Source organism: Macadamia integrifolia, unplaced genomic scaffold (genome assembly GCF_013358625.1).
Source record: "Macadamia integrifolia cultivar HAES 741 unplaced genomic scaffold, SCU_Mint_v3 scaffold2905, whole genome shotgun sequence".
Classification (NCBI taxonomy): Eukaryota; Viridiplantae; Streptophyta; class Magnoliopsida; order Proteales; family Proteaceae; genus Macadamia; species Macadamia integrifolia.
The window spans coordinates 17,651-32,789 of record NW_024869047.1 but is presented as its reverse complement, the minus strand read 5'-3'; the positions used below and the strand labels follow the sequence as shown (position 1 = coordinate 32,789).

Below are 15,139 nucleotides of genomic sequence, written 5' to 3'. Positions count from 1 at the left end.
ACACACACACACAACAAATCTAGTGCATACTTTTTACCGAGTTCCTCTAAACCAAACAATAGAATACCGTTCTCTTAGATATCAATGATGTGTTTGTTACCATTAGGTGAACAAGGGGACTGCAAGTGCCAGTGAAATATTAGCTGGTGCATTGAAAGACAATAAGCGTGCAGTGCTATTTGGAGAGCCAACATTTGGGAAAGGGTAACCTGTGCTTTTTGAGAGTGTATATCAGTTCCATATACCATGTTGTTGTTAACCATGCAACTTTTGCTGTACAGGAAGATCCAGTCGGTCTTTGAGCTATCTGATGGCTCTGGGTTGGCTGTTACAGTAGCTCGTTATGAGACCCCTGCACACAACGATATTGACAAGGTTAGTAGCTTCTTCTTTGAGATTTTTATTTCTTCTCCAATGAGTGAAGTATTTCTTTTAATCCAATTCACTTGCAATTGCCTTTTTTCAAGGTTGGTGTGATTCCAGACCATCCTCTACCTGGGTCATTTCCTACTGATGAAGATGGATTTTGTACCTGTCTCAAGGACCCTGCATCTACTTGCAGTCTCAATAAAGTCGAGCTATTTTCAAGATGACAAGGCCTTTTAGATGTGAATATTAACATTATTTGTTCAATTATGTTGTTGCAAACCAGAAAATTGGTTCACATGGGTTCTGTAGTGGAGTTCCGAGGATTTAGCTGTCATTGTGTCCATTTGATTGCAATTTAGGTAGGGTTTTCGATCTTTTGTATTATACCCATTCATTTAAATTAATTTGCAGAATTATATAAATGGCGGTTCATTGTTTTCGTTTGAATCTAGTTAAACTCTTGGGAAGAAAAACAACTAACTTTTTTCTGGGACAACTAATCAAGATTTATTTTTGGTGGAAGGAAAGTAGCTAAATCTATCATATTTTTCTGGGTCAAAATACTCCAAAAATATGAAATATAGAGAATTCTGTACCTTCCTTCCCTGATCCCATTTTTGTCATTGCTGGCTAATTACGGCATTGTTAGAATCAGAATCGATGGAGACCAATCCATTTCCTGATTCTGTTTTCTAATTCGTTAGTAGGGAAGAACTATTTTATAATAAACTCAGCTGAATATTGAACTGTCGAGGGAAAAGTTCATTAGACTATTTGTTTTGAAAATAATGGAGTCCAACATTTTAACCCACATAATAGCCAATTATTGGATTAGTTGTACACCAGAAGGTCAGTTATGTGTCAAATTTTAAAATCAAATACAACCAAATAACCATTTATATGTGCCGTTCTGCCCTGTTGAGGTGCCTGTATCACTACTCCCTTAATTAAACTACGACGGAAGACAAGACATTGTTCACCAACATGAAATGTGTCAAATTTTAAACTCAAGTGCAATCAGAAACCCACCTGTATGTTTTCGGAAAAAGATCCTCCCCAATGCCAACCTTTTACCTCCCAATCATCTAACGGCTGAAAAGACTTGGACACATCCCCAGGTGTTGACAGGTGTTGGGATCATGCAATGCATATCCAAGTATTCTCAGCCGTTGGATGGTTGAGAGGCAATGGTATCATGTCCAAATAGTTGGAGAGGGTCTGGATCCTTTTTTCCATGCATCCTCATCCATTTAAGTCCTGGCCCCTCTCATGGTCCCTTGATTTTCAAAACTTTGTCATCTTCAGGCAAGAACCTTGGGGCTTACGTTGTCCATAAAATATGAAGTCATCTACTTTTTTCTTTTCCTTTTGCATGTGTATGAGAGAGAGAGCTCAAAAGCTGATACCCAATTACAGTACTGAAGCTAGTAGCTAGAATCATAAAACAGTACAAAGTTTTCATAGACGCCTAGTTACCCTGGCATTGCCATCCATAGCGTCCCCTCAAGGACCTCACCTAATTAATGTCGATGATACTCAAGATCGGCTCCTCTTCTCCAATGATGGGCAATCAACCATTTCTCTCCTAGCCATTCAACAGCTGCAATGACTTTTACACGCATCCCAACACTAGTCAACACTTGGGATGCATGTTTAAGGCATCGTTTGACAATATCTGTTTTTGCCGTTTTTATGTTTTTTTATTTTTAGAAACGGAGAAACAGCCTAAAAAGCATTTGATAAAAGTGTTCTATTTCACCCGTTTCTAAAAACATAAATCAAAATTTATGTCTATTTACAATTCTAGAAACGGTTTTGACAAAACAAATCAGACTTGTTTCGTCGTTTCTAGAAACGAATTTGAGAGAAAAAAAAAAGGTTGTTATGCCTGATAAATCTCTCAGTTATTTAAACCTAAAAAGATGCAACCGAACCCTTTCTCCCTTTTGGGCATCTGATGATACTATTAAGTTTTTTAGTAGCATTATGTCTGAAAAAAAAAGTTTCGAGAAACAGGTTTATCAAACATCAAAAAATTCATTTTTGTTTTCAGAAACGTAAAAAGCCATTTCTGTTGTTTCTAGACACAGAAACAGTAGAAACGTTATCAAATAGTATCTTTAGCTTTCAGTATTGAAGAGGATCTTTAACATTGAATTTTGCTTTCTTATCGTATGCCTCCTTGTCAATACCCTAATCCCCCAATATATGCACATAATTAATATGTTATTCATTTGACATTTCTTCTTCTCAATATCTCAAGGAAGAGAGTGCAGAAGCCAAAAATGATGGATTGAACTATAGTCTCTCACTCCTGCCCTCTTTCATAATGAAATATCTAAAAGCTTATCACCTATAAAACCTTATCAATGCCGCAAAATAGAAATGAAGTACCTCTACACATAATTTCCTTCTTTATTCGATGCAGAAGCACAGACAACTGATTAAGCAGTAATTTATGGATTATTTGCAATAAAAAAAAAGTGAAATATGGGATCCATAACATACTATCTCAATATCAATACATTGAAATGATCACCATCTATCTTCATTTTATTTTGAAAAAAAAAAAAAAAATGCAGGAGAAGACAAATCATCAATAGAAAAATAACATCGGTCTAGTCTTCCTCATTTATTTTCTTGGAAGGGATCATTTACTAGATCCTTATCTCATTCATTCATCGTGAGAAATATTCTTGCCAAAGAACAAACCATGTTTATGGAGAATAATATATTGTCCAAATGAATATGAAAACAGTTCGAAAACGGATTTAATCATTTAACACATATTCCTTTATAGCTCAACAAAATATAAAAGAGAAGGTTTTCTTGAGTCGTCTGGTGAATGAGAATATTCTCAGCCATTTTGTTTTAGTACTGCTAGATAAGGATCAATAGGTATGACCCATTGATACTGAGTCGACTTACATCAAGATAGTATAATAATATGTATAGATACTATATATATAATATACAATTACACATAAATAGAATATTAAATGAAAATAAATAGCTTTTAATTACTGTCAGTACTACAGTTTGAAGGGATATATTATGCAATTTCAGATGACATCCTAAGATAGGGAGAGTTCATCGCCGGTGGACTTCATCGAAAATAATGGCTCATATCTATTGTATTTCTAAACATATCCCTTTATACGTTATACTAGTATAGTGAGAGTTCATTGCCAGTGGACTCGTCGGAAATAATACCTCATGTCTATTGTATTTTTTAATATATCCCTTCAGACGTTAACCCAAGATAGGGAGAGTTCATCGCTGGTGGACTTCATTGGAAATAATACTCATATCTTGTAAATGAGTTCATTGCCGGTGCCCTTTGTCGGAAACAATGGAATGTGAAAAGGTAAACTAGAATAGTTGGGGAAATAGTCATATGGAGAAGAACACTGTCAGAAAATCTAAAATGTGAGACGCTGACCAGGGACAGAGAGAGTTAATCATTGGAGAATAAGTCAGAAATATAAAATGGAAAAAATATAAAGGAGAAGGTTTTCTTGAACCACCTGGTGAACGAGATTTTTTTTTTTTTTTTTGGTGCTAGATAAGAATCAATAGATACGAACTACTCACACTAATCGACTTACATCAAGATGGTATAATAATATGTATGTATAGATACTATATATGCAATATATACAGTTACACATATAGAGAGCATTAAATGAAAACAGATAGCTTGTAATTACAATTAGAAATACAATTGAAGAGATATATTTTGAAATTTGACATAGTATCCTAAGATAGGGAGAGTTCACTACTGGTGGACTTCATCTTAAATAATGGCTCGTATCTATTGTATTTCTAAATAAATTCCTTCAGACGTTATTTTACAGTAGAAGAATTTCACTGTCGATGAACTTCGAAGAATATCATGAAATAAAAAAAAAAAAAAAACTAAAATAATTTGAAAACTTCCACAGAAAAAAAAAAAAAAAACATTATCAAAAATATCGATTTTTTTTTATTGAAAATTATCAAAAATATCATCAACGAAAAGCAAATATGAAATGTGAGAGGCAAAAATTTTCTTCCACACAATTACACAACCTCCTCCACTGTGGGATGTGTCGTTTTACTACAAAGTTACAAAGTGGTTAAATTTGTGAACATTTACCCCCAAAAAAAAATAAAATTCCGCCGACATACCAATTAATGTTCGCTAGAAAGTTCTATTTTTATGGCTTTCTCGATAGACCTTTTCGTCGGGGAGAACAGTACTTAAGGATTCAGGAGGACTTGCGTGGCAGGGTGAGAATTGAGCAGAAGAGAGAGATGAAGCCCTCGCCGACATACTTCGGAGATTTCGACGACCACGGCTCTACTGTCGCTATGGACGTCGACGATGCCGACCCGCTCGAGATGTTGGCGGAGGGAGTCGTTAATATCGACAACAAGCTCGCTGATTCTGATTTCTTCAATGCCTTCGAAGATGATTTTGATGATTCAGACATCAACTGATGATCTACTGTTGTAACTGGGAAATATTACCCCAATCAGTCTCTTTAGGGTTTTTCATGTAACTCATCTGTGTTTTCTTGATGAAATAGCTACTATTTCGTGCTTGAAAATATGTACATGATTAAACCATGTATTTTAATTTCAGACTGTTTCCAATTTGTAGTTGAAAAATCTCTTGGCTTCCTGAGATTACAGTGGCATTGTTGTAGATTTTTCTGGTCTTATTTTCTCTGTCGATTGACTGAATCATTTCATGGATGCTTTTGTACTTAGCTCGCAAGTTTTCTTCTTTTTTGTCAATTTTCTGCCTTCCCCACTTCTCCTTCCGTTTTTTTTGGCTGTTCTTGTGTTTGTATATTGGGGTTAATTGATGCAAGGTTTTGGGGGTTGACATTGTTGTTTATCCTACATTTTTATCATAATTAGCCCACGATTAATTATTAGCACCATTACCTTATGCAGATGTGCATGAGCAAATAGACACATTATAAGGGTTACTGCTCTCCGTAGCATTATTCTTCCAATCAGGTGTCGAAATCTTGACTTGTTAGCGATCTCTGTTTGCACTCTCTAATTTTATCACCCAGAAAACGTGCTAGGGTGAACATTAACTATATGTTTGAAGATGATCCTAGTCCAAGTAGGATTAGAGGATTCCTAATCCTACTATGATCGTGATATTCTAATTCAAACCTGATTAGATGAACTGAATAAATATGTAACATAACTAGAGTAGCAGAAGAGAATTTTCTGAACTGTAGAATGAAAGAACAAAATGGAATTTCAAAGAGAAAATTGCAGGTTCTGATTTAAGAATAGAGAGGAATAAAACTCGAATTTGCAAAACTGAATATGATAAAACTCGGATCTGAGATGTTTGATTACTATTGTTGAAGTTGCAAACTTGTATTAAAACTACAGATATAGCTGCTGGAAATTGAAGAAAGAACTAAGAAAGAAAGACAGAAATACAGAAAGAAATGATATGATTAGGAATCCACCTATCCTTTGAATAGTATCCACTTTTCCACTGTGGAATCCACCTTTACAGTGCTGAAAATCCATCCAATTGTTCCACGAATCCACACGGTAAAGAAAAGCAAAGCTTCATTCCCGAAGTAACTCAAATCCATAAGCCTGAGTGGCTGGTTACATAAAGTATATATAAAATTAAAATCTTAACATGATTAGAAATAGCCTAAACCATCCACTATTCAAACTGGCTATTTAATTGTCCAATAAAAGACTTAAAAACATCTCCTATTCTAACTAGGACTCCTTAAAAACAAGCATAAACTAAAAAAAGAAAATAACAACTCAAAGTCTAATAATTCTAGGATACTAACTTAAAGTTCAGATTCACAACAAAAATGACCCCTAACACTAGCCCCATGATCTGGACTGGAAATTTCCTAAAACCATGGGGAGAACGGGGCATGTTAACCCTTCCTCCTCTTCCTTGCATCTGCACAGAGATAGGCTGGAAAGAAGAGAAGTGGATTTTAATTATTTATGTGTTTATTTATTTTTATTATGGTTCCCTTGCCCAGGGCATCTACCACTTTAAAGTTAGAAGGGATACAAATGGTTGGCTAGATATTGTTGATGGCGAATCTTCAGGTAGGATCGACAAAAACAGACATTGTGTGATTATGTGAAATCTAACGATGGTTCCTGACTTCAGGATGCCAGCACTAGCCGTCTTCTCTTGGACTCCATGTCATTGTCTAGTGATATTTCCTTATCATGCTTGTCGGCATCCTTGTTGTATCTGTCAGCATCTTTGTCGTGTTTGTCAGCTTCTCCTAACTCGTACCTGTAAAATAATGTTATGGGTCAAAGCTTCTTTGTCATCGGAAAGTTGACCATTAAGGAGTTACCTCCTGACATAGTGTAGGCTTGTCCTCCACAATATTATGTGGAAAAAACAGAAATATTGCCACCATCTGGTAGAATTTAGAATCTGGGATATTTCTTGCAATCATATTAGCCTAAGAAAATTATGGTTGATAATATAAAATAGACATGCCTGAGAAAGTTAATGATGTGGATAGTTAATGTTTTTTGATAGTTTTGTTTCACTCCCAGGCCTAAGGTGCAACAGTCAAAGGCTTTACCAGTGAACCACAGTGGCACCTTCTAGTAGGACAGTTAATGTTATCTGTCCTGTATGCTGTATCTACATAGATACTAGTTTATTGTATGTGTTGTTTTGCTAATCATAAGGAATTTCTAGGTGCTTTGGATTGTGTATTTTTCCCTTCTTTTTTTTCTCCCTTTTAAAATATGTCTAGTCGCAATTATTGACTAATCCCTAGATGATCCAAATGAGTAGTGGACTGCATATTTTGATAATAGTTATGAGTTGCGAAACCTATTAATCATGCTTAGGAAACCTTCACAATTGGGAAAAGTATGCTACCATCTACTTAAAGGTACTAGATTGTGAATGTTTACATATGTTACAGGTAATCATATTTGGTTATGCATTTACATGTGCTCTTTGCAGGTCCTTCCATGGAGATCTATGACCTCCAAGATTGTAATGCGCAACATTGGAGCCCATTACAATGTTTACGAAGTAGTGTGTATTTCCACCCAAGTTATCACGACACATGAAAATTTTGAGGTGTTACAGAAGTTCCATAAAAGGTTATTGTTTCGATGTGGTCCAATCTGTTTAAGTTGTGGCCATCATCTGAAGTCCGATCGATCTATTGTCTGCCTACACAAAATCATAAGATGGCATGAGAAGTTTAAACATTATGCTTCTGTTATTTTTGTGCGGTTGGTCATTGGGATGCTCGTCACAACAGTTTCTATATCTGTTAGTAAGACTCCATCTTGTAAGTTATACATGCTAGCTGGATTTTTTTATTTTTTATTTTTTATTATTTTATTATTTATTTTTTTTGGGCATTTGCAAAATCTTATTTGAGGATTGTAGCCCTAAGGTTCTAAGTAAGTTGGATTACTTTTATGTAATTGACATGTAGGGGCCCTTACAGAAGAGAATCTACTATTCTTGGAGGCATGGCGAACAATTGACTGGGCATATGTTGAAAAAAATTTCAATAGTCAAAGTTGGTTTAGGTACCAAGAAAATGGACTACGCAATGAACCAATGAACACAAGAGAGGAAACATGTATGTATCCTCTCTTCTGCTTAGATGTTCTCTTATCTTTCTTCCTGGCATAGTGGCATTAACTTTGATATTGTTACACTGCTTGATTCGCTGAAACATTGACTTTGACTTGCCAGAATTATGACTGGAACCAACTACAGCCTGCAAACCTTCCTCTATTTGCATATATCAACTCATAGGCCTGTCAAAAGGAGGACTCGAACTGACCAAACCATGGTTCAGTTCTGTCACAAGTCTGGACCTGGTTCAGTCCCACTGAGCCAGCCTTGTTGTCCCCAATTTTGCACCTATGCTGGTCCCCTCCTGCAGCCATGGAACCAACGTAGCAGCCCCTTGATTAGTGAATATTTTACTTCCCTAATTAGTCTTCTAGAAGAGTCCAGCTTGTCTAGCAGCTTCCATAATTTGTGTTACTATTCACGTGAGCAGTATTTTTCTTAACAAGTTTTGGTCTTCAAAAGGATCTTCTAGATCGGCTCCAAGAGAAGATTCCCAGCAGCCATCTTTTAGATTGTGAAGTTAGTCAAGTCAGTTTCCTATTTTACAACTTATGCTAGCTTACTTTTTAAGTCCAGTTGCTAGTTGTTCAGTCCCTGTTTGCAAAAAGGCTGACTAGAAGCTGCACAAAGCAGACAACGATCGTCCCTGTTGGTGCTCGAACCTGCAGAAATCAGATTCATCTTTCGGAACCCATCCAATAGCAAGTTCACTAGAAAAAGAACCCAAAGGGTGTCTGCTAGGTCGAGCTGAGGTGACTGGTGGCCGTTCAACGAGAAGAAGCTGAGATGACTGGCGATGTCTGCTACATCTGAAACAAATGTCTTTGTTTCAGATCTGCTACTATTGATCGATGACTCTTTGATCGACGGTGGTCTATCTCCTGATCCGAGGCAAACAAAAAGACAATGCGGATGGACGAGAAGATGACGTGACCAGTGTGTCTGCTAGGTCGAGCTGAGGCGACTGGCGGCCATTCAACGAGAAGAAGCTATGGCGGCAGTTCAACTGGAAGAAGCTGAGATGACAAGCGGTGTCTGCTAGATCTGAAACATAGACATTTGCTTCAGATCTGCTACTATTGATCGGCGGCTTTTTGATCAGCGGTAGTCTATTTCCTGATCTGAGGTAGGGGTAAACCATTTATGCTTTCCGCTTCATAGATCTGAAGTGTGCTTGAGTGGGTTTCAGATCTAATTTTGTGCGACCCCGAAACTAGAGTTTGATGTCCGACTAATGTTTGGTGAGTGGAACCTCTGCTGAGAGCAGTTTCTGTTGCTGCTCTATCAGCCCTAGTGGGTGGGGAATGGCCCGTTCTTCTTCTCCCCTGCTGTTGAGGGTGGGGGAGGGGCTTCCCTTGGCCTTGGCAAGTGACGCCGGTGTCTTGGGGTCCTCCAGGCTCCTCCCGGCCTTTGGCCTTGAGGATTTCCTCCCATTGTCTGCCCCTAATGCTAGTTCCCTTAGTGCCAACCATATCTCTGTTGGTTGTGTTGGTGTGGTGGAAGGCTCTACGATCCACCCTTACCCTCTCAAGGACCACTCTATTGATAGGGATAACCAGAGAAATGTTGTGCCGTGGCCAAATTGCTTTTCTTTGGTTTTAGCTAGTGATGGCCTGAAACTGGAGTTTGTTGATCCTGTTATTATTGATGGGGTTGCAGTGGCGAGGTGTCCTGCAAGTTTAATGGAAGGTGAGGTTTCTAAATGGAAGAACACTCTTGTTGGGCACTTCATAGGAAGATCATCATCTTTTAGTTTTACAAAAGAAATTTTGTTAAAACAGTGGAAAATCTCTTGTCATGTTGATGTTAACCTACTTGACAGTGGAATGTTCATCTTTCGTTTTAACTTAGAGGAAGACAAATTTAAAGTTTTGAAAGGGGGGCTGTGGTATGTTCAAAAGAGGCTATTTATTATCCGGCTATGGCGTCCGTCCACCTTTTTGGAGAAGATTGATTTTTGTTCAACCCCTGTTTGGATTGCCTTGCCTAATCTTCCATTCCATTATTGGTCGAGTGATGCTTTAAGTATCATTAATAGTGTTATTGGGAATCCGATTGTGATTGACAAAAGAACAATGACAATGGAGAGACTTTCGTTTGCGCATGTGTATTGAAGTTCATGCAGAGAGAGAGAGATCCACAATTCAGTAGCAATGTATGATGATGTTGTGATTGTTTTCAATCAAAAAATAATTTATGATTGGAAACCTACCTGTTGTGTTCACTGTAAGACATTTGGACATGCTTCTGAGCTTGCGGCAATAATGAAGCAAGGCCAAAGGAGCTCCGCGTGATGGTCCTAGTATGAACAACAATGGTTGCGCTCAGCGTAGGTTGGTGGTTGGGACAAATGGTGACTGCCATAAAGGTGGAAATCCAGGGGATAAAGCTCAAAATTCAAATTTCAAATCCAAAATATTAGACAAAGCAGGTGGGGTTTCGTGTACTAATATAAATTATTTTTCGTTGCTTGAAAACCTGGAAGCTGAAGATATGCTGAACGATGATTCATTGGGATTGATTGAAAAGTCAGATTTAAGGGCTGATTTAGAAATTGATGAGGACATGAGCAATCCAGCTCATGGGGAGGCGTTAAACGGGGAAAACTCTTTCCCTTCCACCATCTTGAGTGAGGTGGAGATGGGAAGAGAAAAGGAGACTCGAGGCCATGATGACAATATCTCTAATGTCAACAATTATGAATTCGAGGAGTTATTGGCACTTAAGGAAATTTTGACTTCCATGCCTATTGTTAAGGAAGGGAAACTTCAAAAGGATATTCTCGGCTTGGATATGGAAAGAAAGATGTTGGGTGATAGTGTTGCTGAAGAGGGAACTTCTCCTATGGAGACATCCAAGAAGAGGAAGAAGAAAAACAAAAAAGAAAAAGAAGAAGGAAAACAAGAAGAACAATATGGATTCTGCTTCTAGGTCCCCTCATTGTGAATTGGACCCCGAAGCTGAAAATTTATCTATTGCTTATTTTGAGGAGCTTCTAGAGTCTGCGGATAATAATCCCATTCCTTGTGGAGCCAGTTTGGAAATTAATGACGGAAAATCTTTCCTTCATATTTCAGACTAGAATGAACAAGAGGAAGAGGAAGAGGAAGAGGAAGAGGAGGAGCAAGAAAAAGAAGAGCTTCATTGGGAAGGCACTCAAGTCTCTGAGGAGGTGACCCATCATATTGACGATACTGAGGAAGCGCAAGATGAAGAATCAAATGGCCCTGTTGTCTATACTGGTCGGAGCCACCGTATAAGATTTGCCCCATACTACCTTCGCACCAAGGAATGGAAAGCTTAATTTGAGGTGTGGCCTGTTGGTCCTTGTATTTTCTTTTTCTCATCCCATCTAAAGATGGTGTGTTGCCTTTAGTTTCTCACTAATTTGGCTTGTATCCTGCCTTTTGGCTGTCTTTTGCTCCTTTAATATATTTTTATTCATCCAAAGAAAAAAAAAAGTCCAGTTGCTAGTTTCTAGTTTGGTTAGCAAGTTAGACACAAATTAGAAAGTCTTGTTTCAGTCCATTAGTTTCTTGTTTTGTTTCTCGAGCATAACTTCCCTATGAGCCATCAGTTGAGGCTCATCTTTTGAAGGATAGTTGGGCATCATACGTGGGACCTTTGCTCCAAATTTGAGGTTCATCAGAGGCTGAAATCTCAAGATATCAAAAGTTGTCAAAAGTTTCCTAATTCATGTCAACATCATAACTCTCAATTCAACTATCGGAGGTGTCTCATCTTTTGAGGGTTTTTTAGCACCACAAAGAGGAGCATTCGATCAAAATTTGAGCTCTATTAGAGCTCCCTACTACCAGCCGCAAGCTTCCTCCTATTCAGCCAGATTTGAACTTTGGTTCTAAATCTGATTTCAGACTTGAAGTTGTGGGATCCTGACAGGGGTTGGGTATTTCCTACCTAGTCTTACATTACATTCTTTTTGTTAGCTTGGAATTCTGATTTAGAGTACAGTTCCTGAAGTATTTGTCTTTATATTACTCCCAAAGGGGGACTATGAGTTGAATTGCATAGGTTGAGCTTTCATAGATGCCTTGGCAACAGATTTGGTTTATGGATCTGCTAGGAAACTGGAGTGCTTTATATGAATCACAATCATAGAGGGTCGTGAGTGCTACTTGTGAATAATTTTGTGCTTGAGCATGTGTTGAGTGGGTTTCACACGAGGCAAATGGATTTGTGATATCTTTTATGGTTTAATAATCAGGTGAATTGACTTCAGATAAGATAATTCTAATTATGTGATTACCATTGTCTCATTTTTTAAAGGATTAGACTGTTCCATCTCCAATGTATGAACTTCTTGATGCAGGTCATTGGTCTCCAACTTTTTCCCTGTAATGAGAGTGCTGTCTAATGTGCGGTTATGATTAAATTTTCATTCAGATGCAGCAGTAAGGAAGATGCTCGCTACACTGGATGATCCTTTCACTCTCTTTCTAGAGCCTGACAAATTCAAGAGTATAAATCTTTTTCTTCTCATCTTAGATAATGAGATACACATAATAGGTATAGCTTTGAAACATTTTAGATGGTTTTAAAGGTTCTTCCTAAATATTTTAATATCTTCTTTGAAGGCAGTCTGGCACTCAAGGTTCTCTTACAGGTGTAGGGCTATCCATTGGCTACCCAACTAAATTTGATGGGTCTACCGGACTTCTTGTAATCTCATCATCTCCAGGAGGCCCTGCAAATAGAGCTGGCATTATGTCTGGAGATTTCATTTTGGCGATTGACGAAACAAGTACAGAAACCATGGGCTTATATGCTGCAGCGGAACGCTTACAGTGAGACCTTTACTTTAACTGCTTAATTTGTTTGAAAATTTTTAGAGGAAACAGGGAAGTAAATCCAGTTTTCTCTTCCCTTTCTCGGCTTCTCCCATTGGAAAGAAAGTGGTACTTAAGAAGAAATTAACACAATGGGAGGAGCTTCGGTTTCTGTTGTTTCATTCGTTTTTCTACAGGTATGCGAGTAAATCAGGTATTAGGAAAAAAATATTGCAGACTTAACAGCCTGCCAATTCAAACATTCCGGCACGGTAGATAGAATCTTTGCATTTGAGGGGAAGGCAGTGAATTTTTTCAAAAAATGTGGGGGAACTTGATATTTAGCTATAGTTCAGGGGAGGGGAGCGATAATTCCTTAAATTTTTATATGGGAGTTATGTTTGGATATAATATTTCTTGATCCTGCATTTGCAGCCATTGGAGCAGTGTATTATTGAAGTTCAAATATAGAACTAAATGGAAAATAACAATGGTTTTCAACTACTAGTTGAATTCCAAAAATCTTGGAAGTGTTTATTTATCGCATTGAAAAAACTGTAGAAATGCTTATCATTGTTTGCTTTCATTCCCAACCCCACCCCCCTCCCCAAAAAAAAAAAAAAAAAAAAAATTTGATGAGTTTGGTTGCATTTCCATTACCTTCAGATTTTTCTACATCATTTAAGGTGGTGGTGGTGGTGGTGGCATTTGTTGTCCCCCCACCTCCCACCCAAGAAAAAAAAAAAAATCTAGTGCATACTTTTTACTGAGTTCCACTAAACCAAACAATAGAATACCATTCTCTTAGATATCAATGATGTGTTTGTTACCATTAGGTGAACAAGGGGACTGCAAGTGCCAGTGAAATATTAGCTGGTGCAATAAGCGTGCAGTGCTACTGGGAGAGCCAACATTTGGGAAAGGTAACATTTGCTTTTTGAGAGCCTATATTAGTTCCATATACCATGTTGTTGTTAACCATGCAACTTTTGCTGTACAGGAAGATCCAGTCGGTCTTTGAGCTATCTGATGGCTCTGGGTTGGCTGTTACGGTAGCTCGTTATGAGACCCCTGCACACAACGATATTGACAAGGTTTGTAGCTGCTTCTCCAAGATTTTTGTTTGTTCTCCAATGAGTGAAGTGTTTCTTTAATCCACTTCACTTTTAATTGCCTTTTTTTTACAAGGTGGGTGTGATTCCAGACCATCCTCTACTTTGGTCATTTCCTACAGATGAAGATGGATTTTGTACCTGTCTCAAGGACCCTGACTCCGCTTGCAATCTCAATACAGTCGTCAAGCTATTTTCAAGATGACAAGGCCTTTTAGATGTGAATATTAACATTATTTGTTCAATTTCTGGTTGTTGCAAACCAGAAAATTGGTTCACATGGGTTCTGTAGTGGAGTTAGGAGAATTTAGCTGTCCATTTGATTGGAATTTAGGTAGGGTTTTCAATCTTTTGTGTTATACCCATTCATGAAAATTAATTTGCAGAATTATGTAAATGGCGTTTCATTGCTTTCGTTTGAATGTATAGTTAATTTCCTCTTGGGATGGAACCAGGAAGAGAAACTACTAACTTGTTTTGTGACAATTAATCAAGATTTAATTTTGGTGGAAGGAAAGTAGCTAAATCTATCATATTTTTCTGGGTCAAAATACTCCAAAAATATGAAATATAGAGAATTCTATACCTTTCCTGATCCCATTTTTGTAATTGCTGGCTAATTACGGCATTATTCGAATCAGAATCGATGGAGATCAATCCATTTCCCGAGTCTGTTTTTTTAATTCCTTGGTAGGGAAGAACTATGTTATAATAAACTCTCAACCGAATATTGAACTGTAGAGAGAAGAGTTCGTGGTTCTAGTGCATGGCGCACTGGTTGCAGCCTCTGCTTGTAGAGCCAACGTCAAGAGCGTGGAAAGGATCCCCATCTTTCTTAGAGAGTCCAACATTTTGAGCTACATAAGTAGATTATTGGATTAGTTATACACCTTATGGATTAGACATGTCAAATTTAAACTCAAGTGCAATCAGATATCCACCCGAATGGTTTCGGAAAAAAATCGTCTTTCAATGCCAACATTTTGATTTTGTTGAGAGGACTTGGACACACATCCCCAGTTGTTGCCAGATGTAAGATGTATATCCAAGTCTTCCCATTCGTTGAATGGCTGAGAGACAAATGGTTTTACTTCCAAGTAGTTAGAGAGGTTTCGGATCCTATGTTTCCATACATCGTCATCCATTTAAGTCCTAGACCCTCTCATAGTCCCTTGATTTTCAAAATTTTATCATCTTCAAGCAAGAACATTGGGGTTTACCTTGTCCCTAAAATTTGTGGGCAT

The 15,139-nt window shown here is 37.7% G+C and overlaps 1 protein-coding gene and 1 long non-coding RNA gene across 5 annotated transcripts; both read left to right on the top strand.

The window, feature by feature from the left end:
• Window positions 1–87: 87 nt before the first annotated feature.
• Window positions 88–808, top strand: LOC122067439. The gene is made up of 3 exons (XR_006136733.1): window positions 88–204; window positions 282–375; window positions 468–808. It is a non-coding gene; the product is annotated as an uncharacterized LOC122067439 (long non-coding RNA).
• Window positions 809–4,848: 4,040 nt separating this feature from the next.
• Window positions 4,849–14,407, top strand: LOC122067438 (carboxyl-terminal-processing peptidase 2, chloroplastic-like). 4 transcript variants are annotated; one of them, XM_042631294.1, is made up of 7 exons: window positions 4,849–7,697; window positions 7,848–7,997; window positions 12,401–12,523; window positions 12,621–12,801; window positions 13,620–13,706; window positions 13,784–13,877; window positions 13,972–14,407. In XM_042631294.1, exons 1-5 carry the CDS (start codon window positions 7,301–7,303, stop codon window positions 13,621–13,623), a joined length of 855 nt encoding a protein of 284 aa, XP_042487228.1. In that variant the 5' UTR covers window positions 4,849–7,300; the 3' UTR covers window positions 13,624–13,706; window positions 13,784–13,877; window positions 13,972–14,407. The 4 variants fall into 4 exon arrangements, with proteins under 4 accessions (XP_042487228.1, XP_042487231.1, XP_042487230.1 ...); XM_042631297.1 differs by having other exon boundaries at window positions 12,401–12,475; window positions 12,621–13,706; XM_042631296.1 differs by having other exon boundaries at window positions 12,621–13,706; window positions 14,018–14,407.
• Window positions 14,408–15,139: the final 732 nt, after the last annotated feature.

Bases quoted from the DNA above. Each gene is read 5' to 3' on its own strand.
- LOC122067438 (XM_042631294.1), top strand. From the start codon at position 7,301: ATGTTTACATATGTTACAGGTAATCATATTTGGTTATGCATTTACATG. The intron at 7,698-7,847 runs GTAAGTTATACA...ATTGACATGTAG, and splicing joins TGTTAGTAAGACTCCATCTT to GGGCCCTTACAGAAGAGAAT. The intron at 12,524-12,620 runs GTATAGCTTTGA...GTTCTCTTACAG, and splicing joins TAATGAGATACACATAATAG to GTGTAGGGCTATCCATTGGC.